Raw genomic sequence first — 24,081 nt, 5'->3', positions numbered from 1 at the left:
AAGCTCTGTAGACATTCCTTCAGTGTACATGACTGTCATGTGGCCTATATGATTCCATTAAGCTGCTGTTGGAGAAGAATTACAAGCAAGTATTTTCAATTTGAGCAACTGATGAAACTGCAGTGAAGAAATAATAGTTTTGAGCAGTCTCCCTCTGTGCTGTCTCAATGATCCTTCTGGCTTTCCATAGTTTTTCTCCCCATCCCCCAAATAATAAAATCTGTTAGCTGAACCTGTTAGCCTTGATTTTTATTTTCTAGCTTCCATTTGTCATGATTATTGGATTTCTTGTCTTTTTCACAGCCTACTCCATTCACATCTGCTTGAGATTCTGAAAGAGAAGTGTATGTGCAAGGCAACATTTGTTTGTTACCATTTGCCCTGTTTCTTGCTGAGGGAATGGGTTTAGTTTTATTTTTGCTACACCTTTTGGATTTTGAGATATTTAACTTGACTAGCTGACATAAAAATGGGCATAACGAATATTGTGATTTTAAAGATGTACTTAATATTGAAATTCTTTTTTTTTTTTTTAAATAGTACCAGATTGCACTGTAATACGTTTTTAAGACTGTAAATAGATGATTAAACTAGCTGAAAGCCCTCATTTTAAAAGTGCTATTGCAGGGCTCTGTTGTCTGTCACAAACAGCTTTCACTTTAGTATTAAATGTAGTATGTTAATATTTTATATTCCCTTGTAATGTTCTTTGTACAAAGGGGTGTAGTCTAATTTTCTGCTCTGTACTGTTTGCATGTAACCTTACTTGGAAATATATTGCCTTCATACAATAATACAGCGGGTTAATTATTCTCTTCTGCTCTAATCCGAACCTGTGACTCAAGCTGACCAAGCATGTTTCATGGCTTATAATACTTTATCTGAAAGCGGTCGTCTTAACAAGAGTTGCAGGTTTCATCCCTGTATCGACTTTGTTCATACTGACTTTCAGAAATGACATCACTTATGGTGTGTGATCCACTGTATGTAATGCATTTTCTGTCGATAAGCAGGCCATATTAGCCATTACATGTGGGTGTTGTCATCCAGCGGCACTGAATGGACTCGTGTCTCCAAGTTAGTAGTGCTTTGAGCTCTACTGAGTATGTGTAGAAGTTCTTGCACAGGTGTTGCCTTGTGAATCTTCTCAGTCTCCTTTCATATTTTTCTTATAACATCTTAAATGCAAACTTATTTCTTCATTATTCTATTAATAGCCTCCTCTTTGCCTGTCCAACACTGAAAACAGCACATTTTAGTGCTACATATTAAAAGAAAAAAAATGTTCTCAAGGCCATGTCCCGTCAACATGTCTGGTCAGAAGTAGGGGGTCAGTGCATGGATTCAAAAAGTGCATTTGCGTTAAGGCATGGACGCCCATGAACTCAGGCTGAAGAATGACCAGAAAATTGTTACGTCTGTGAACGAATGTCCCCGTGCTGCCAGAATTCCAGACTGATTCAGACTGAGGAGCTGTGTAAATTTATTTATTTAGTGTTTTTATATTCGTGAGAATAGTTCACATCATGCTGGTTTACATTTAACAAGGGGTGTAAAATGAAAATAACATAGAACTGTAACAAGTGAGGAGAAAGTCTGCAGTTACAATAAAACAGGGATGTTTAAAACTGGGAGAAGGAAAAAAAGCGAGCGAAATTTAACAGAAGAGCAATTATTTACAATTGAATACAGTGTTCTAAGAATGTCTGACTGGTTGTCGGAGAATTAGGAATCAGTTGTCTGGAAAGGCTTGCTTGAACAACCTCGTCTTAAGCCTTTTTCTGAAAGTTAGCAGGCACGGTTCCTGTCAAAGATCCGGTGGGATGGAGTTCCATAGCGGTGGTCCTGCTGTAGAGAAGGCCCGGTCTCTGAAGGTTATATGTTGAGTAGTTTTGGTGTGTGGTACATGTAGAGATTCTCTGTAAGCCTCTCTGATGGGTCTGGAGGAGGTATGTTTTCTGAATGGGATTTGTAGGTTGAGTGGCGCATGGTGATGGATGGCTTTGTAGACAGTGGTAATTTACTTATGTATGATTCTGTAGTGAATTGGCAGCCAGTGTAGGTCTTTGAAGGATGGGAGATATGTGTTCTCTTCTCCTCGTGTTTGTCAATATTCTGGCTGCCGTGTTTTGGACCATCTGAAGAGGTTTGGTGTGATCGAGGGGAGCCCTAATAAGATAGTTACAGTAGTCTATCTTAGAGAAGATTATTGCTTGCAGAACTGTTCTGTAATCGTGAAAGTGGAAGAGTGGTTTTATTCTTTTCAGGACATGTAGTTTATGAAAACAGTCTTTAGTTGTTTGGTTAATGAATGATTTTAGGTTTAAACGGTTATCAATAATAACTCCTAAGTCTCTTGCTTGTGAAATGTGAAGGTTGGCTGGTGGATTCGTAGTGATTTTGCTGTTTTCAGGGGATATAAGAAGGCGTTCGCTTTTTGAAGAGTTTAGTATTAAGTTTAAGCTGGTAAGGAGGCAGTTGATTTCTTGAAGACAGTTTTCCCAGAATTCCAGTGTTTTTGTGATGGATTCTTTAAGGGGGATCACGATCTGGACATCGTCAGCGTATAAGAAGTGTTTTAGGTTAAGTTTGGTTAACAGCTGGCAAAGTGGAAGAAGGTAGATGTTGAAGAGCGTGGGGGAGAGGGAAGAACCCTGGGGAACTCCTAGGTAGGAAAGGTGATGGTGAGATTCTTTATTGTAGATTTTAACCTTGTAGCCTCTGTTCCCAAGAAAAGTTTTGAACCAGGCCAGCGCAATTCCTGTTATGCTGATGTTTGCCAGCTGGTTTAGGAGGATGGAGTGGTTGACTGTGTCAAATGCTGCCGAGAGGTCCAGGAGAATCAGTAAAAAGGAATGACCTTTATCGAGGCCCATGATGAGGTTGTCAGGGAAATGAGTAGTGATTCAGTACTTAATGCTTTTCGGAATCCATATTGGGTGGGGAACAAAATTTTGTGATCTTCTAAATAATGCGATAGTTGTGTGTTAACTAGTTTTTCCATGACCTTGGCTATGAATGGAAGGTTGGAGATCGGGCGGAAGCTGTTGGGGTCTTTAGGATCCAAGTTCGGTTTCTTTAGGAGTGGTTTGATGGAGGCTAGTTTAAGATCGTCTGGATAGATTCCCTGGGATAAAGAACAGTTAATGATGTCAGCCAGTGATTTGGCGATGGTGTTGGGGATTAGAAGTAGCAGTTTGGACTGGATTTGGTCGAAGGGATGTGAAGGTTTCATTATTTTCAATACTGCTTGGATTTCTAAGGTTGTGATAGGTTCAAAGGATTGGAGAGAAATGTATTTGTCAGGGTGGTTATATGTGCTGGAAGGCGAGATGGCGTTGGGAGTAAGCTGTGTTAGGAGGTTAGTGACTTTATTATGGAAGAAGAGTGCCAACTCTTCTGCTTTTGATTGAGCTTGGTTAAATGGAATATCGGGAGTATTGATTTGTTAAATTGGAAATGTATGCAAATCTCTTCAGAGTCGCAGCAGGTCCTTTTCTCCCAGGACAAGCAGGATGGTAGTCCTCACATATGGGTGACATCATCAGATGGAGCCCTGTCATGGGAATACTTTTGTCAAAGTTTCTAGAACTTTGACTGGCACACTGAGCATGCCCAGCATGCCACTAACCCTGTCGCCACATGGGGTCCCCCCTTCACTCTCTTTTTTTCCGTGCAGCAGTTGCCTCATGGTTTTTAGGAGCCCTGAGAGAATTTCTCTCACAATTTTCCTCAAGGAAGTTTTTGAAGTTTTCTTCACTTTTCTCCGTCCCAGGGTCCCTCATCGCAAACCGACTTCCTCCAATGCTTCTGTAAGTTTTACCGCGTTTTGCGGTCGGTTCCCGGCGGTGTACTTCTCGGTGCCCAACAGCCACGGACAGTGCGCCACCCCCTTTTTTCACCATGGCGACCGGGTTTCGGAAGTGCCCCGAGTGTCCGAGGACTTTGTCCATAACGGACCCGCACGATGTCTGTGTGTTATGCCTCAGGCCTTCCCATGACGTCTGTCGGTGCACTAGTTGTTCACAAATGACTCCCAAAGGCCACCATGCGCGCCTGGAAAAAATGGAGCACTTGTTTGCCTCAAAGCGCTCGTCTCCATTGACTCCAGGTAAGAGCGCACCGAGTCGTAAAGTTCCGTCTTCTTCCACACCCTCTCCATCGACGTCTCAAAAGGATCGAGGAGCCGGTGACTGTCCATCACCAACATAATCACATTCTAAGACTTCTGCGTCCTCGGCACCAGAGAAGGACTGGGCTGAGCACTGCGAGAAACCGGCACCGGCGTGCATCCTCGTCCGGTGCCGGCACCAATTCGGCAGCGGCGTCGACCTCAGCCGAGCCACCTTCAAAAAGGGCCTGGAGAGAGGAGCCCCTATCCTCCTCTGGACCTGGGACCCCGAGGCGTTCCCCACAGATATCTGTGCCAGGAGCCAAGACTCCATAGACTCCTGTGGAACCTCTGCAGACGCCTAGCCTGCCTCCTACCCTGGGCACCGCGTTACCTATGCCAGCCTTTCGAAGAAATTGAACTGTATGGTACAAGAGGCAGTGCTGAATGCCCTTCGGGGCTTCCAGAAACCACTGGTGCCGGCCCCCATACCGACACCGGATCCAGTGCCTACTATGTTAGCTCTGCTCCTTGAGCGTTTGGACACTCATCGGTGCCCTGCCATCTGTGCCCATTCCTTCGGGATCGTCGGCACCCAGCCAACCACAGATTCCTTCCCTGATATCGGTTCCGATTTCAGTATCTTCGGAGGAAGAAGATACAGCTCATGGCTTGTCTCTACTCCGAGAACCACTGATGCCGGAGCCAGTTCCTGGACCATCAGGGCTATTCGTACCTCGACGTCCATCGAGGATTCCGATGCCATCTGTGCCGGGACTGCGTATTTCGGTGCCTCCTCAGTTTCCATCTGTACCACCCTCCCATCCATCTAGATTTGGATTCCTTCCTCCATCTGAGGGCCCGGTGGGTGAAGGAGATTCACCATATAACCCTTGGGATGATGCTACCTCTGACTCGCAGGCTTCTGAAGAGCTTCTGTCAGAACCTTCACCCCTGGAAGAAAGGCGCCGCTCCCCTCTGAAGGACCTCTTCTTTGCCAGCTTTGTCATAGAGATGTCAGGACCATTCCATTCAAAATGGAAACGGAGGAAAACGCCAGACACAAAATGCTGGAGGTACTGCAATTTGTGGATGCTCCAAAGGAAGTTATGGCAATTCCTGTCCACGAGGTTCTTCTAGACCTCTTACACCGCATTTGGAAGCACTTGGGAACTGTGTCTCCAGTAAACAGAAAAACGGACACCACATACCTGGTACAACAAGCCCCAGGTTTTCAAGAGAACCAATTACCCCACCAATCCGTAGTGGTAGAATCGGCTCAAAAGAAAGCTAAAAGGTCCTGGTCTCACTCTTCTGCCCCACCTGGGAAGGAACAAAAGTCACTGGATGCCTTAGGCTGCAGAGTTTTCCAAGGGTCAATGCTAATGGCTTGTATAGCGGCCTACCAGCTTTATATGACCCAGTACACAAGAAATCTCTGGAAAGAAGTCCAGGATTTCTCGGAAACCCTACCTGACCAATGCCAAGAAGGATTATCCTCCATTCTACAAAAGGGATTGGAGGCTAGAAAGCATGATGTCGGGGCAGCCTACGGTTTCTTCGAAACTGCATTCAGAGTATCAGCAGCCGGAATTAGCACCAGGCGCCGGGCTTGGCTAAAAGCCTCTGACTTGCACCAAGAAGTTCAAGACAAATTGGCGGACCTTCCCTGAACAGGGGACAATTTGTTTGGTGATAAGATTCAAGAGGCAGTGGCGCAACTCAAGGATCACCATGAAACCCTGCGCCAATTGTCCACTGTCCCCTCAGATTTCTTGTCCACAGCCAGAAGAGGAATCGGACGAGACACCAGAAAGCTGACCTATAGGCCACGCAGGTACTGTCCTCCTCCATCCCATGCTAGAATGGCCAGACCCTCTCACAGAGGGCAACCTCAGCACAGAGCCCCCAAAGTTCAGCCAGCCCCCCAGACTGGTCCTGCAGCGGGCTTTTAACTCCCAGGTCTTCCCATTTTTCCGGTGGGAGGCCGCCTGTGCCACTTTGCCACCAAATGGCACTCAATCATCACCAACCAATGGGTCTTCTCTATAGTAACCCACAGTTACCATCTGAATTTTCTTGCTGTGCCCTCACTCTCCACCACTCCCGGCGCGGAGCCTGAGTGATCACACAGTGTTCCTTGAGGCAGAACTCTCTATCCTACTGCAGTCCAGAGCCGTAGAACCGGTTCCCTGGACATAGCAAGGAAAAGGGTTCTACTCTCAATACTTTATAATACCGAAAATAAACGGCGGCATACGTCCTATTTTGGACCTCCCACCATAAACAGATACCTTTGCAAGGAGCAATTCAGGATGATTTCCTTGGGCACCATGCTTCCATTTCTACAGCAAGGAGATTGGGTCTGCTCTCTAGACCTTCAGGATGCTTAAGCCCATATAGAAATATTCCTTCCTCATCGAAAATATCTCCGACTCGTAGTGGGACACAGACATTTCCAATACAAAGTACTGCCTTTCGGCCTTGCCTCAGCACCCCGAGTATTCATGAAGTGTCTGGCAGTCGTAACAGCACAGTTGAGGTGGCAGAGTATCCATGTCTACCCATATCTAGACAACTGGCTTCTCAGAAGTCCATCCAAAGAGGGAGCACTTCAATCCCTCCGTCTTACCATACAGCTGCTCCAGTCATTGGGATTTCTAATAAACTATCCCAAATCACATTTGACTCTATCACGCAACCTCTCATTCATCTGAACGGACCTAAACACCACCATAGCCAAAGCATCCCTCCCATGGGACCGTGCAAAGACACTGTCCAACTTGGCCAAAATGGTACAAACTCGTCACACAGTATCAGCTCGTCTGCTACTAACCTTGCTGGGACATTTCTTGTAACCCTAATGGCTCGACTGGCCATGAGAGTAACACAGTGGACTTTAAAGTCCCAGTGGTCCCAAGCCAACCAACACCTGTCACACATCGTCCAGGCAACCAGCCAGCTTCATCACTCATTGGCTTGATGGACACAGGAGTCCAATCTACGAACAGGACTACCCTTCCAAACACTAAATCCACAGATCACGTTGACCACAGATGCCTCCAACCTAGGCTGGGGTGCCCATGTCAGCGGATTGCAAACACAAGGAACCTGGACCAGGGCAGAAGCGGACCACCAGGTACATTTTCTGGAGCTCCGGGCGATGCAGTATGCCCTATTCGCATTCCAGGATTGCCTATCCAACAAGGTAATCTTAATTCAAACAGGTAGCAATGTGGTATCTCAACAAGCAGGGTGGCACAGGCTCTTACCTACTTTGCCAGGGAGGCAGCGCAGATCTGGGCCTGGGTTCTCTCACATTCCATGCTGTTGAGTGCCACCTACCTGGCAGGCACAAAGAATGTGAAGGCAGACCGTCTCAGCCGGGCCTTTCATCCCTACGAAAGGTCCCTGGATCCCTCTGTGGCAAACAGAATTTTCCACCAATGGGGTCACCCAGACATAGACCTCTTTGCGTCATTTCACAACCGCAAAGTAGGCCGATTCTACTCTGCACCGCAGCCACAAGACACCACCGATGGATGCCTTTGCCCACTCATGGAACACAGGTCTGCTATCCGCATACCCTCCAATTCCACTCATCAGCAAGACTCTCGTGAAGTTACGTCAGGACTGGGGCACAATGATCCTCATAGCCCCTTACTGGCCGCACCAAATTTGGTTCCCATTCTACGCGACCTCTGTCTAGCAGCCACTTCGCCTGGGCACGGCACCAACTCTCATAACGCAGAACCATGATGCGTTGCATCATCCAAACCTCCAGTCTCTGTCTCTGACAGCCTAGATGTTGAAAGGTTGATTTTGCAATCCCTTGATCTTTCCATTGATGTCTTCCAGGTCCTCGTAGCTTCACGAAAGCCTTCTACTCAGAAATCTTACAGAGCCAAGTGGAAAAGATTCTCCTTGTGATGCACACTAAAGGGAATAGATCCCTTTTCCTGCTCCACAACAAGGCTCCTGCACTACCTCTGGCACCTCTCTGAGTCTGGCCTATAGACTTCCCCCATCTGGGTACTTGTAAGAGCCATAGCCACTTACCATAAAAGTGTAGGAGATGCCCCAATTTCAGCGCAACCTCTTGTTAGAGCGCTTTATGAGAGGCTTACTACAGCTCAAGCCTCTACTGCATCCCCCAATTGCGGCATGGGACCTCAGTGTTGTGCTGGCAGGGCTCATGCGACCTCCGTTTGAGCCGCTACACTCCTGCGAGCTACGACATCTCACTTGAAAGTTATTTTTCTAGTGGCTATAACATCAGCTCGCAGAGTCAGTGAGCTACAAGCATTGGTAACGTACCCACCTTATACAAGATTTCTCCACGACCGGGTAGTGCTTCGCACTCACCCTGAATTCTTGCCAAAGGTGGTTGATTTCCACTTAAATCAATCCATAATACTGCCCACCTTTTTTCCGAGGCCTCACTCACACCCAGGTGAGCGGGCCCTGCATTCCTTAGACTGTAAGCATGCGCTCGCCTTTTATTTAGACCACACTGCAGCCCATAGAAAGTCCACCCAACTCTTTGTCTCCTTTGATAAAATCAGACTGGGAGTTGCGGTGGGCAAGCAGACTCTGTCCACCTGGCTTGCGGACTGAATTTCCTTCTGCTACCAACAAGCAGGCCTTCTGCTAGAGGGACGCGTGAAAGCGCATTCAGTCAGAGCCATGGCAACGTCAGTAGCGCACTTCCATTCAGTACCTATTGCCAACATCTGCAGAGCTGCGACTTGGCCCTCTCTCCATACCTTCGCAGCTCATTACTGTCTTGACGAGGCTGGCAGACAAGACTGCGTCTTTGGCCAGTCTGTACTGTGTAATTTGTTTCCAGTCCAGTAACCCAACTATTCCTACCTACAACCCACTGTGAATTTCAGGCTGCCTTTCATAACCGACAGCACCCCTGTTGTTGTGCATGTTGCACATTGTTTGGTGCTGCTTGGTTGTCTCTGTTCGGGCATCCTGTAGCTCGCTATTCACCCATATGTGAGGACTACCATCCTGCTTGTCTGGGAGAAAGCAGAGTTGCTCATCTGTAACAGGTGTTCTCCCAGGACAGCATGATGTTAGTCCTCATGAAACCCACCCGCCATCCCGTGGAGTTGGGTTCGATTATATTTTATTATTTTATTTTTCGCTCGTACTTTTTGCTACAAACGAGACTGAAGGGGGACACCTGTGTGGCCACAGGGTTAGTGGCATGCTGGGCATGCTCAGTGTGCCAGTCAAAGTTCTAGAAACTTTGACAAAAGTATTCCATGACAGGGCTCCATCTGATGATGTCACCCATATGTGAGGACTAGCATCCTGCTGTCCTGGGAGAATACCTGTTACAGGTAAGCAACTCTGCTTTCTTGCAGTGCAATGTCATCATCCTCAATGGGGAAAAAGTTGAACAGGAGCTCCTCTAAGACTTCATCTGCTCAGGCCAAAGCCACGAGGTTGTGTAATGTCAGTTGTCCTGCATTGAAGAAGCAGTAGCAGCACTCAGAGCCATCGGAACCTATGTTGAAAAAGCCAGAAGTCAAAGCACAGTGCATCAGTGTCAACACAATCATCATTAGCACTGTCAGCACAAAGTGTGTTAACACACCTGACTCATGATGCATCAAAGCACTCCAACTATACTGGTTCAGGGCACCTGACACAAATCATCTTCTCCAAAATCAACTATTGTAATTCCTTCTTCCTAGGCCTCCCTGCCTCCACCATCAAACCTTTACAACTCTTACAGAACGCCACAGCCCGAGTCCTAACCAATTCTCGCAAGAACGACCACATTACTGGTTAACCCCATATTTACTTATCCAAGTTATATCGACCTGTTCTTTGTAAGACATTTACTTGTCAATGTTATTGTTCTGTTAAAATGTAAACCGAATTGATCAGTAATTCTGTTATTGGAAAGTCGGTATATAAAAATGCTAAATAAATAAATAAATTACGCCTATACTGAAAGATCTTAATTGGCTCCCCATTAACTCGAGAATACAATACAAAACCTTATCCCTCATACATAAATCCCTAGTGAACAAAAACACGCAGTGGCTTCATGAACCTCTTCAATTCTATTCCTCCAACAGACCTACACGAACAGCATACCAAGGAACCCTCCAGTTACCTGCCCTGAAGCTCACTAAATTCACCTCCACAGTAAAGAGAGCTTTCTCAATAGCAGGTCCCTCAACTTGGAATGCCATGCCCACTGATCTCCGCACAGAATCTTGCACAACGAAATTCAAAAAGAAACTAAAAATTTGGCTGTTCAAACAGGCCTTCTCCTAACCCTTCCACTCTCCACCTCCACAGAAATCATAACTAATCTTTTACTAAACTCCGACTTCCAAACTGTATTTAATTGAGTTTTACTCTCCTTTTGTTTCCCCTCCCACCCAACTTATTTAATGTATAACATATTTTAATGCCTTTTTTTTTCCATGTTACCTGATTACCTGGTTTCCCTTTTACCATATTTCCTGGTTCCCTTGCGCGGTCCATGTTATTTATTTCTATTAGATGAAGTTTATTTTATTCTTGTGTTCCATGTAATCGTTGTGCCATGTATTAGGCGCTCTGTTTTCTTGTTCCATGTAAACCGAAACGATGTGAAAACGGTTATCGGTATATAAAAACTACTAAATAAATAAATCCCACCAGTACACTTGACATGTGGTGCACTGAAACCCGCAACGCACCAATTCTCTCAATGCATGATGCACCAAAGCCCACAAAGCATGCAGCCCACACTTCGATGCTCCTTGAGACTTCCATGCACTGACTACATGGTGCATCCGGTCCTCTGATGCATGACCCCCATGATGCTCGCATAAGAATATGCTATCTAATCTCGATACAGTCAACACTTACATTGATGCAGTGTCCTCATTCTGCACGACTTCCTTGAATCAACTCTCTAAAGATCTGTCAACGCTGTCAAAGCTGCATTTTTCTAAAGCTTCAAGACATTCCATGCCATCGAAGCTGTCGATGCATCAAGCTGAAGGCCTAGCTCATCGCACTGCTCTGCTGATGCAGCTACTGGTGCAGTGCATCCTAGATTTACAACAGAAGTCAATTACCTCTGCCCACTCGAACAACAAAAGCTCTTACACCAGCCAGATTACTTGCAGAAGGTCTGTGTTTGGAAACACAGGATCCAGTGTATTCCATAATTCCACTTACCTCCAACAAACCTCCTGTTCAGATACAGAAACCTATCCTAGTCTCCAAAGAAAATGTTCCATCACCCACCCCAGGTCATCACACATCAGTCACATGACCAGATTGATGGTTTGGTGTGGAGTTTGTTTACCTCTCTGACCAAAGAAACAGAAGGAACTTTCCACCATTACTGTGGCAGTTCCTTAGACCGGAGACTCTCTCACCTATTGGCCTGAACACATCAGAACCTGCTATTCTGGATTCTTCATCATCATCAAGCTCTAGCAGCTGAGTCCAATTGATCAAATGCAATTGACCAGGGTGAAACCCCTCAAAAGCAACCAGAACCACCTCCTGGTTCGCTCTCTTCATCATTGAGTTCTGGATAAATGAGCCCTTGCTAATAGGTTCAGACAGATTCCTCAGGCATACATTCTGACCCACTTCTGGATCCTTCTGACCACACCTCTCCCCCAAATGACCTTACATACTCTGAGGAAAAGATGGGAAGAATGCTTGGCATCCATCTCCTTTAAAACAAAGACCTCCTCTCAGAATTACTCAGTCTTCTTCAAATTCTAGATACCACATCAGAACCAACGGGTCTTCTACTCCTTAGCATCCTCAGTATATAACAAATGAGGATGTGGGAAACACCTATTTTGGGCATTCCTATTACTCGGAAGCTTGACCTGAAATACAGATTTCAGAAATCCCCAGGATTTGGTGTCCTTCACTTACCACACCAGTTGGTAGTAATCAAATCTGCTATGAAAAAAGCAAAAAGACAAGAATTCACTCAAACTAGCTTCCAGGGAAGGATCATAGATTACTTGTCAATTTTGAAAAAGTCTTTCAAAGCTCCATGCATACAGCACGCATTACTATCCACAAATTCTATATAGTGCAATACCTTTATTGCATCTAAAAACTAAAGCCTCTTCTACAATCTAACGGGCCGATACAGTAAAAACGCTCTCCTGTGCGCGCGATTCAGTATTTTAATTTATTAAAATTAGGCCCGGTGGTAAAAAGAGGTGCTAGGGGCACTACCGCGTCCCTAGCGCCTCTTTTTTGACGGAAGCGGCGGCTGTCAGCGGGTTTGACAGCCGATGCTCAATTTTGCCGGCGTCCGTTCTCGAGCCCGCTGACAGCCACGGGTTTGGAAACCGGACGCCAGCAAAATTGAGCGTCCGGTTTTCGACCCGCCAGCTCTGGCCCATTTTTAATTTTTTAATTTTTTACTTTTTTAAACTTTCGGGACCTCCGACTTAATATCGCCATGATATTAAGTCGGAGGGTGCACAGAAAAGCAGTTTTTACTGCTTTTCTGTGTACTTTCCCAGTGCCCGGAGAAATTAGCGCCTACCTTTTGGGTAGGTGCTAATTTCTGAAAGCAAAATGTGCGGCTTGGCTGCACATTTTGCTTTCTGAATCGCGCGGGAATACCTAATAGAGCCATCAACATGCATTTGCTTGTTGCGGGCGCTATTAGGTTCGGGGGGATTGGACTAGCGTTTTGGACTGAATAAAGGGGTAAAGCTAGCGCGTCCAACCCCCCCGAACCTAATAGCGCCCGCAACATGCAAATGCATGTTGATGGCCCTATTAGGTATTCCCGCGCGATTCAGAAAGAAAAATGTGCAGCCAAGCCACACATTTTGCTTTCAGAAATTAGCGCCTATCCAAAGGTAGGCGCTAATTTCTCCGGGCACTGGGAAAGTGCAAATAAAAGCAGTAAAAACTGCTTTTCTGTGCACCCTCTGACTTAATATCATGGTGATATTAAGTTGGAGGTCCTGAAAGTTTAAAAAAGTAAAAAATAAAAAAAATTTAAAATGGGCCCGCGGCTGGCGGGTCGAAATCCGGACACTCAATTTTGCCGGCGTCCGGTTTCCGAACCCGTGGCTGTCAGCAGGCTCAAGAACCGAAGCCGGCAAAATTGAGCGTCGGCTGTCAAACCCGCTGACAGCTGCCGCTTCCGTCAAAAAAGAGGCGCTAGGGACACGGTAGTGTCCCTAGCGCCTCTTTTTACCGCCGGGCCTAATTTTAATAAATTAAAATACTGAATTGCGTGCACAGGAATCAGCCTGTATGGAAGGTGCTGGTAGTTATCCTCAACTTCATTTGGATGCAGAAGGCGGCATATTCCACCTTCTTCAATCTGTGTATGAGTCCTTCAACTCTTTCATGTACCTTCTCAGCCTAAATTGGAGCTCATTGTATGGGCTGGGTGAGAGCGAGCTGCATGTGTGAAGATGCCCATAAGACGTTGACAGACCTCCCTATCTATTTGGTGAAATGGTCACTCAGATTAAAGATCAAAAAGTAGCAGTGCAGTCTTTCTTGACTGTTCCCGAGCAGCCCTCTACTTCAAGATGTTCCTTCTTCTCATATAAGTGACTGTACTACCACAGACAACCTTACCAGTCTTTGCAAAAATACCATTTGCTGCTTCTTACATCCTAGCGTCAACAGCTACTTCCGACCAGACCTTGTCAGCAAGAACATCATCAGCCTCAAATCACATATCAGGCCCAATCCAAACATGGACACTGTTTTGATCACTCTGAACAATCTTTACCCCTCTTTTCCAGTGGGGGAAAGAATCCAGACCTTCTTAGCCATGTGGCATCACACAACCAAGAACCTCTAAATACTCAAGAACACGGAGTCTGGGTACTGTTTGCATTTCTCCTAGCCACCATCCCTTCCACATTGTGTGACTCTCAATCCAGATCCAGTTCACCTTCCACAGTTTTGCCAGGAAGTACAAACTGTCATGGATGTGAGCCCTTAGGCTGTGATGTGGTTGATGCAACCTAGGAGGTGAACTTACTAGGCCCATGCCAACTGCTGATAAACACACTCTGACTGGGACTGGAACTGGAGCTTCACCTGTACCAGCCTCGTTCCCCACTGGTTGAGCCTTTGGGTTCCGGGAGCTGGCTGGCTTTGGTGAGGGTCCCTTAAGGAGCAGTCAGAGAGGGAGACCTGATATGGGCAGTGTTCAAGGCAAGCAGTGAGCAGTTGATATCTGGGTTCAGGCCAAGGATCAGGGCAGTCAGAATCCAAGGCAGAGGTCAGACCCAGAGGATTAGGCCAAGACAGACAATATGGACAGAGACGGAACACTGAGGGGCAAGACAGGGAAGAACTAACAAGACTCTGAGGACCAGGACAACGCCAGGAGGAAGTCAAAGGCAAGGAGGTCAGGAAAAGGGCACAAACAATGCAAGACAAGACAGCAGGAACACTGAAGTAGGAACTGGAACAGCGAGACAAAGCACAGGAACTAGCAACACACACTGCAAGGCAAGGAGGACCTGATGCATCAGCCGGGCCTTAAGTATCCAGCCACGTTGATGTCATCACCTTTCACCATCAGTGTTTCTTTCTGCGGGGCTTTTAACTCTGGAGCAGTGGCATGTGTGCCTAAGACTGGTGCGAGAGAGAGAGGAGTGGCATCATGGCAGCATTCCTGCTGCTGAGGAAATTTGCCATGTCTGAAGGTGAATCATCTGGTCTCGGGGCCATCCCATGACTGGCCTATCGTTACACAATCACTTCAACAGTATGCGACAGAGCCCAGTCCCTGCATTCCAACATGGGTAGGGCTTCTACTCCTGATATTTTCTCATCTCCAAGAAGCCAGGAGGATTGACACCCTTTCTGGCTTTGAGACACTTGAACAAATATCTACTCCCAAGAGAAATTCAAAATGAATTCCCTCAGCATAATCTTTCCTTACATACAGAAGGACAAAGGGATGTGATCCCTGGTCTTAAAGGATGCATATACTCGCATACCCATCCATCCTTCCCATTGGCACTACTTTGTTTCAAAGTGGGTTCTTTCCACTACCAATACAAGATACTCCTGTTTGGCCTATCACAGCTCTGTGAATCTTCATGAAATGCCTTGCAGTTGTAGCAGTACATTTGTATCATTGAGGAATATAAGTTTTTCCATACCTGGACAACTGGCTAGTCGCAACAAGTTCTCGGGAGGAAGTACTTCATTCCTGTACAAGATGATTCTAATCTATTTCGAGAAATCAATTCTGGTCCCCCACTTAGAGACTAAAATTCATTGGAGTTTAGATTGATTCATTACAAGAACAAGCAGTCCTGCCTTCAGAATGAGCAAACATCATGAGATCCAGGATTGCCCTAGTCTGATCCTCATATCTCCAGCATTCAGACAGATATGGTTTTCATATCTCATACAACTCTCTAGCTGTTCCCTTATACATCTGGGGTCAGACCTTACATTGCTAAGACAAAAGGACACTTTGTCATCCCAGCCTCCCAGTCCTCAGTCTTAGATGCTGAATGCTTGGTAATCACGGTCCTCAATTTACCTATAGAAATTGTAGATCTATTAGTCTCATCTAGAAAGCCATCAACTTGGAAAAATTATGGCTTCAAATGGAATAGATATTCCAAGTGGTGCCAACAGAATGTTTTGGACCCATTCTCTTGTGAGCCCAAGCATTTGCTAAAATACTCTGCTTTTCTGATCCAGGTCTCGCCACATCTTCAGTGTGTATACATCTCACCGCGACAGCAACATATCATGTTTCGTTGTACAGTAAACCTATTTCTACTCATCCACTGATATCTAGATTCATGAAGGGTCTATGGCATTTTAAGCATGCAGTACAAAAGCTGCCAGTTCCATGGGACTTAAATGTTGTCCTCTCAACTTATGAAGCCTCCTTTTGAACCATTGGAATCAGCCTTATTTAAGTTCTTGTTATGGAAAGGATGGTAATATCAGCAAACTCCGAACTCTCGTTCACTATCCACCCTACATGCAATTTTTCCACAACAGTGGAGAACAGAGTGGTTCTCCATACTCACTCAAAATTTCTGCTGAAGGTCGTCATGGCTTTTCATATTGAGAAGTCTATCATATTATCTACCTTCTTTCCAAGACTTCATTCCCATGAAGAGGAGAAAGCCCTTCATACCTTGGACTGCAAAACAGCTTTAGCATGTTACAAGAAATGACTTCTGCCACATCGCCAGACTTCTCAGTTGTTTGTGTCATATGACCCTAACAGGCTAGGCATGCCAATTGCTAAACATACTTCATCTAATTGGATAGCTGAATGCATTCAACACTGTTGTATCTTAGCAGGATTGCGTGTTAGACTGTCAAAGCTCATCAAGTGATGATAGACATCTTTGTGTCCCATTACTATCTGGACAACCTCTCAAGGATTGACAATAAATTCAGCAAGCAGTTTAGTGTAATCAGTTCCATGGTGAGGTCTGGGTTGCTTTTTTCAATAAAAATGCCACTGAAACGTGTAATTCAGTCTGTTTATCAACATAAAAAGCAAGTTTGGTTAACATAAACAGTGCTTTCCTTCAGTAGCAGGATGCATTAGCTATGGAATACCTGTCTGCTTCTCTGGAGAGTTGACTACACAACTAGAAGTAGCTCTGATATAGACTGATAAGGCTCACAAGGCAACACCTGTGTGAGAACTTCCACATTTGCTTAGTAGAGCTCAAAGTTCTACTAGATTGGAGAGAAGTCCATTCGGTGCCGCCAGATAACATCACCAACATGTAATAGCTAAATCATGGAAAAATAGTTATCTATGGAAAACGCTGTTATGGTAAGCAAGCTTGCTATTAGTGACAATCCCGAACAAAGATATTCCTAATAATAATCTGGAATTACAAGGAAAAGGCTTAAAAACATTGAAAAAATTATTAATTATTAATGTCTCTTGAAATAAACTCTCATATGTTACCGAATTCTAATGGCACCACCCATGTTATTTATGAGCTATATTTTACTTTGTTATAGGTGCCCATCTGTAAACCGTTATGATGGTGAATAACTTAATGATGGTATATAAAAACTCTTAAATAAAAAAATAAATATTTACCAACAGGCCGATTCAGTAAAGTCCGCGGGAGAGCGGACGAACGCCAGCTCTCCTGGCGCGCGCACCGGCCACTCGCCGGTGCGCGTGATTCAGTATTTAAATTAGGTGGTGCGGTAGAAATAGGCAAAAGGAGGCACTAGGGACACTAGCGCGTCCGTAGCACCTCCTTTTAGCCCAGAGTGGCGGCTGTCAGCGGGTTTGACAGCCGACGCTCAATTTTGCCAGCGTCTGTTCTCAAGCCTGCTGACAAGCCACGGGCTTGGAAACCGGACGCCGGCAAAATTGAGCGTCCGGTTTTCGGCCTTACAGCCACCAGCCCATTTAAAAAAATTTTTTTTTAACCCTTCGGGACCTCAGGCTTAATATCGCCATGATATTAAGTTGGAGGGTGCACAGAAAAGCAGCGCTATAAGGTGCCGCGGGTTGGACGCGCGTTTTCTGCCCCTTACTGAATAAGGGGTAAGGGAAAACGCGCGTCCAAGAGCAGGTTAACAGTGCGCTCCGTCGGAGCGCACTGTACTGTATCAGCCTGCAAGTAAATATAATTGGTATGGTTATTTCTTCTTCTAGTGTATTTCTGATGTATATTGTATTATAAGGTGTATAAAGTATATATTTTAAGGGTGGAATGGTGCAAAGAAAATGCTATGAGTGATTAGAATTTTAGATATTTCAGAGCATGTTTCTTACTTTTTTCTTTGTTTTTCTTTGAACAGGTTTTTTTCCAAAGAGCAAAACTCTGAAGAATGACTGGAAATGACTTTGCACCTGTTCCCTTGCTTCAAGGAATTCTGTTATGCAGATTGGTGTACTATTTTTTTTCCTATGTGCCATTGAACTGATGGCATACGGAGAAATTTATTTTACTCATATCAACAGTAACATCCTAGTTTTGTTAATTTATAATGCAGATAAACCCTGTTTTCTGTATGACTACAAATCAGACTTTGAGTATATTATCAGAGGTTCCTGCATGCCTGCCCAAAAATTATTTTAGCAGCACAAAGTTTGTGCTGAAAATTAAAATGCAAGATTTTCTTTTAATTTGCTTTTTATTTTGGAATTAAAAGTAGTGTAAAAAAATTTAACAGTGATTAAGCTGTATGTAAATTTTACAAGTACACACACAGTTAAAATCCTGTAAGAAAGATTAATCTTTCATGATGTATGCTATAAAGTTCAAAACAATTTTTGTAGGTTGGCATGATTTAATTTCCTTAACTGTTTTACAGTGCTAAAGTGTGTGTATATATATACACATACCTACAAAACAGATTTCATGAATTATCTGATTTAGAAGTGGGAGCTGATTCTGCAAACTTTTTATTTAATTAAAAAAAAAAGTAAATTTAATGTAGTGAAACCTGCAGTCTGAATTATTTGAAGATTTTTATATAATTTACAAATAGTAGATTATCAATATTGGAAGTGAGGGCTGGGAAGAAGTACTTAATGCATGGATTTTGAAAACGTATTTTAACAAACCTGGCATAAATAGTGAAAATGGAGGATTTTGTTTCTATGCTGATTGAAGATTTGTTTCTTTATGTACTATAATATCTTGTCTTGTATTCATGAATTTATCCAAAATGGACAGATTATAAAAGCTAGAGGTCCTTTTTCTCGTAAAAAACCAAATGTGTTATCCTTTAAGAAAGGGACCAGTGGCCCAATCTCGATTAATCTGTATTACTATAAGATTATACCCGAAGCAATTTTTCTATTTTTGTAATTACCAATATTGTACTTAGTATATATATTATGGTCATTTAGACCTATTTGTGTCTGTTTTCAAATTGAAAGGATACATGCAAATCTTAAGCAGAAGAGTATCTCATCTAATGTTATAGGTTATAGAATGGTACATGCAGTTATTGTAGCTATTAAAATGCTGTATAAACACACAAGCCTACTAGCATATGCCTGATACTACCACCTTCTGGGGAATATGAGTGCAACTCCTATATGGTTTACGGTCTTAATAGAAGGTAATTTTATCACAGCCAGTTTGTATAAAGTAAACATGGACCAGCCCTAATTTTCAAAGTGAGCTTGCAAATACAAGTATACTTTCAAAATTAGCATGACTGCACTTACCTTAGTGCAGCATATAGTAGGTGAACATATTTACCCTTGCAAGAAAGCAGAAGAAAATGCATAAATGTATTTCTCACAGGACAAGCAGGATGTTAGTCCTCACATATGGGTGATGTCAGTGGACGGAGCCCTGCTACAGGAAACTTTTCTGTCAAAGTTTCTATAAAGCTTTGAATGACGCTGGCACACTGAGTGCACTGAGCATGCTCAGCCTGCAATTATTCCTATGACCACAGGTGTCTCCCCTCAGTCTTCTTTTTTTCTGCTCTGCAGTAAGCATAGCGGTTAGGAGCTCTAAGAGAAATTCTCACATTTTTCCCCACGGAAACCCTTAAACATTTACTTCACAAACGCTTTTTCCCTATGCGGGTCTCCCTTCGCGTACATTTAATCGACGCTCGGTGAGTACTATGCCCTGTTTTTCGGTCGGTTCCTGTCACCTCACTACGGTTTCCCCAACCTACCAACCGAATTGCAGCCTTCCCTCTCCCTATGTTTTCACAGTTAGCCCGACATAGCCTGCGAGTGTCCTTCTGTGATCCTCTGCCTGGTTATTAGCGCTAGTGGGATAGGGACTTCCACGGTTACCATTGCCACCAGGGCCTCTGTCGAATTCATACCTCGCTACCTTCGTGCAGTCGATGCCCCTATCGCTACCATCAGTACCCCCTTCCAGGCCGTCCTGCCTTTTTCGACACCGACACCCCTCCCCCCACAGTCCATCGATGCCATCGATCCCTGCATCGATTCTTTCGGTGCCATCAATGTTTTCATCCATGGCGCTGATTTTTCCATCGGTGTAATCGATGCCTGGGCGGATGCCATCAATGCACACCTTGGTGTTGTCGGTGCCATCGATGCCTGGGTTGATGCCTGGGTCGATGCCATTGATGCTGCTGTCGATGCCCAGGTCATGCCACAGAGGCTGTCGACGCCCACATCGTTATTGCTCTGGCCGGGCCATCAAAACTTTTTTTTTTCATATATATTTTTGACGATATCCTCGAGGCCACTCCATTCCGCAATGCCCTCGCCTAAACACAGTACTCCATGCTTTGGGTTCTTTACTAAAGCCCTGTATTAGCCTACGACACTACATAGTGCCAGGAGCAGTGCAGGCATGCTGACAGTTCGTCATCATTCGCCATCCAAAACAGCGAGGATATCCACCTTGGCGCTGGGGAAAAGACCAGTCCGAGCACCGAGGCACTCATTGTCACCAGCACGGTGACCGTCCACCACAGACGCCATCCATCACATCAGTGCTATCCTACTCGGTGCTGGAGAATGCCCAGGCCAAGCAACATCGCTACTGCCACCGCCACTGTTCCACAGTGCTGGCAGTCCTCAGTGCTCCAGAATAACCGGACCGAGTTCCGAAGAATTCTGCACTGGCATCACGATACATCGAGCCGCTGCAAAGAGGGCCGGGTTCATGAGTCATAATGGCTCCCCTATACCTGACGTGTTCCCCACCAACACCGGTGCAGGGTTCTGAACCTCCACAAATTACTGTGGTAGCGCCAGACACGCTCAGCCTGTCTCCTCTGTACCTGCGCTACCATACCAGGTTACAAAGTTGAGTCGGACGTTTACGTCCTTCAGGCTAACCCTCGATGACTCCTGAAATCCACGGAGTCATCAATCTTCGCCGGCTCGGCCTTCTGCGATCCATGATGGATGGTAAGTACTCTACTCTAATCCCGCTTCAGCGAAAATCTCATTGAGACCTGTTCTCTAAATCGGGCCATATGGTTCAAAAGGTTCTAGGTCGTCTGGTCTTCCAAGAACTGTATTAGTGTCACATATCGCTATTGCCAGCTATGTCGGACACAATACCAAGAGAAGCTCTCTACCAATCATTTGGGATTACATCAGGACATCCTCCCGTTTTCAGCAACGGGACTCTGTACTGATTAATACTCTGATTTCTAGTTCCTTATTAAGGACCGAAATTCCAGATGCATTCGCTGATCTGCTAATCACAAGATTCAGCAAACACTGTCTTAATTGCAAGTCCACCTTGAGACCTGGCGACAGGTCTCAACGTTTTCTTGTTTAGCACACAGAAATGCGGGTAAGACTTTTACCGCTCACACTCCCGTGGGGGAGATTACATGATATCCAGATTACGTCAGCCCCGCCAGTTGGACACCTCCTGGTCTCTCATCTTGCCGGATATCAGAGCAGCCACCCCACTTTGGGAGTTTTAATTTCACTATTCTTTCTTTCAACAGAAAGTAGTTACTCTCCGCCCATCCTGGACCTCAGAAATATCAATTTTCTTCAGAAGGCGCAGGTAAAATGGTATCTCTCATCACCATGCTTTCCATACCGCAGTAAGTAGGTTGCCTCTCTCCTCTAATCTTTCTATGTGCTTCAAGGTGAGTCAACAATATTACCATCCCAAGCTCTGCCAGTTGCACCAGCTTCAGCAACTTGGGTATTTCATTAAATCACTAGCAGTGACTGCTGTTTTTCTACGGAGTAAAACATCATTCACGCTTTTCCTTGCATGGACAGCTGCATAACAGTCAATCCAAGCTAGGAGCTCTACCTTCTTCATGACTCACTATAAATCTACTATGTGGGATTGCTGTTAACTACCATAAATCCCATATAGCACACTTCTGGACACCACAGTCACAACGAATGTCCTGTCCAACAACTGCGCAGACATTCTGGCAAATTCCTGTATGTCTCTGCACGCATACAACATAACCTCAGCCCCTCAATTTTTTCATTGTTGTGCCACGGCATTTTTTCACCATGCACTTGCTCATAGGTCCAAAATTTGCTATGAGTAAGATTCAGTGAAATTCAATTATCAGTGGACCTAAGCTATTCAACCACTTTTGTCCCTGATCCATATTGCAGATCTAGAACCAAAACCTAGACTGGTCCTACTCATGCTCACATTTACTCAGGGTTGCAGAGTTCGCACTAACATCTTCTCACCCCAGTATGCGTCTATTCTGCTCCATGCAGAGTTTCACATCAACTTCCTGGAGCTTTGAGCCATGAGTTATGCCTTTATGCCTTACAATACTGCCTATGCAACAAACCTTTGTTCATACAGACAGACAGCATAGTGACAATGTGGTATTTCCAACACACAAACACGCACAACTTCTTTGCTGCTCTGCTAGGAAGCTGCGCAGCTCTACTCTTGGCCCTTGCTCACTCTATGCATCCCCGGACCACTTATCTAACAGACTTACTGAAGGCACTAGCAGACCTTCTCCACATAAGTTTCCATCCTCTCGGATGGTCTCGGATTATATGTGTAGCGAGGAAAATCATCTAGCGCTGAGGTTAACCGAACTTGCCCTCTGCGTCTGAATCAAACCATACGGTGGACAGATTCTACTCCCTACACATGTCTCCAATGCGGTCCCATGGACGCCTTTGCTGCAACAAAGGCCTCTTATACGTGTCTCTTTCGATGCCTCTCATAGCCAGCACCCTTATTATGCTGCACCGGGACAGGGTTCACTGTTCAGACCCATGTCCTGGCCGAGACCAGTATGCTTTCCCATATTTCTCAATCTATCACACCAGTAACCAATTTGCCTTCTCACAGGTCAGTCTCATATGATGAACTCACTGATGTTCTCAGATACTGGTAGCATCTCAAAAACCTTCTACACATAAATCTTACCATTCAAAATGGCATGATTTACCACATGTCATATAAAAAAAAAGGGATTTTACCCCCTTTATTTCTACACCATTCTTTTCTCTTACTACCTCGGATTCTGCTCCCCAGACATCCTCCACATGGGTACGCCTCGGTTCCAATTGGTGTACCACTTGGGAGTGGGGATACCCGATTAACGGTTCAACCCCTTCCGAGTCAGCTTACCATGGGTTATCCACTGATTAAGCCGCCTCTATTTTTACTGGTTACGGAATGGGGCCTATATATTAGTGCTTACAAGACTCATGCGTTCCCCGTTCGAGCCTTGCCATTCCTCTCACGTAACAGTCTGCAGTGAGAAATTCTTTCCCTCGTAGTCATCACTTCTGCCAACAGGGTCAGTGAGTTTCACACCTTGTTACATACGCACCCGACCCGCCGTTCCTCCGTGACCGAGTGGTTTTACGTGCTCAACTTCATATCCTTCTTAAGGTAGACGCAGCATCTCACCTTACTCAGAATATACTCTGCCCACTTTTTCCCAACACCTCTCTCCCCCCAGAGCGAGAGGGTTTTCCACTCCTTGGACTGTAAAAGTGCACTTGCATTCTATCCAGACCGCACTACACTCCATAGGAATTACACCTAACTCTTTCCTCCAAAAGCCAAGCTGCGAGTTCCAGTGGGCAAACAGACCTATTCCTCCTAATTGACAGTCTGTATCTCTTTTTCCTACTAACAAGCAGGCATTTCACTATAACACCGTGTGTAACCACACTGTTAGGGCCATACCAGCCTCAATAACTCACCTTCGGCCGGTGCCGCTTGTACAAATTTGTAAAGCTGCGACCTGGAGCACTCTCCAAACCTTCGCAGCCCATTATTGCTTAGATAAGACTGGAAGGCATGCTTCCATGTTTGGCCTGTCCGTCTACTCTTCATCTTTTCGGTTTAACTACCCAACATCCTTCCACCAACCCATTAAGGGTTTCAGGATGCCCTCCTTACCAAATTCCACTCCTGACATTGTGCCTTTTGCACATCTTGGGTGCATTGGGTACACTCTCGGGCATCCTCAGCTCTGTACTCACCCATCCTGCTTGTCCTGTGAGAAAGCAAGTGTTGCTTACCTGTAACAGATGTTCT

At 45.1% G+C, this 24,081-nt stretch overlaps 1 protein-coding gene across 5 annotated transcripts in view; it reads left to right on the top strand.

The window, feature by feature from the left end:
* Positions 1 to 18,966, top strand: part of XPOT (exportin for tRNA) — a 296,178-nt gene extending 277,212 nt beyond the window's left edge. For all 5 annotated transcript variants that reach the window (XM_029615696.1, XM_029615695.1, XM_029615692.1 and 2 more), the window contains one exon: positions 17,915 to 18,966. In XM_029615696.1, the coding sequence (XP_029471556.1) occupies positions 17,915 to 17,941 (27 nt within the window). In that variant the 3' untranslated portion in view covers positions 17,942 to 18,966. The remainder of the gene's footprint in view (positions 1 to 17,914) is intronic.
* Positions 18,967 to 24,081: the final 5,115 nt, after the last annotated feature.

This window comes from Rhinatrema bivittatum, chromosome 9, assembly GCF_901001135.1.
Source record: "Rhinatrema bivittatum chromosome 9, aRhiBiv1.1, whole genome shotgun sequence".
Lineage (NCBI taxonomy): Eukaryota > Metazoa > Chordata > Amphibia > Gymnophiona > Rhinatrematidae > Rhinatrema > Rhinatrema bivittatum.
This window is presented reverse-complemented; position numbering and strand designations above follow the sequence as displayed.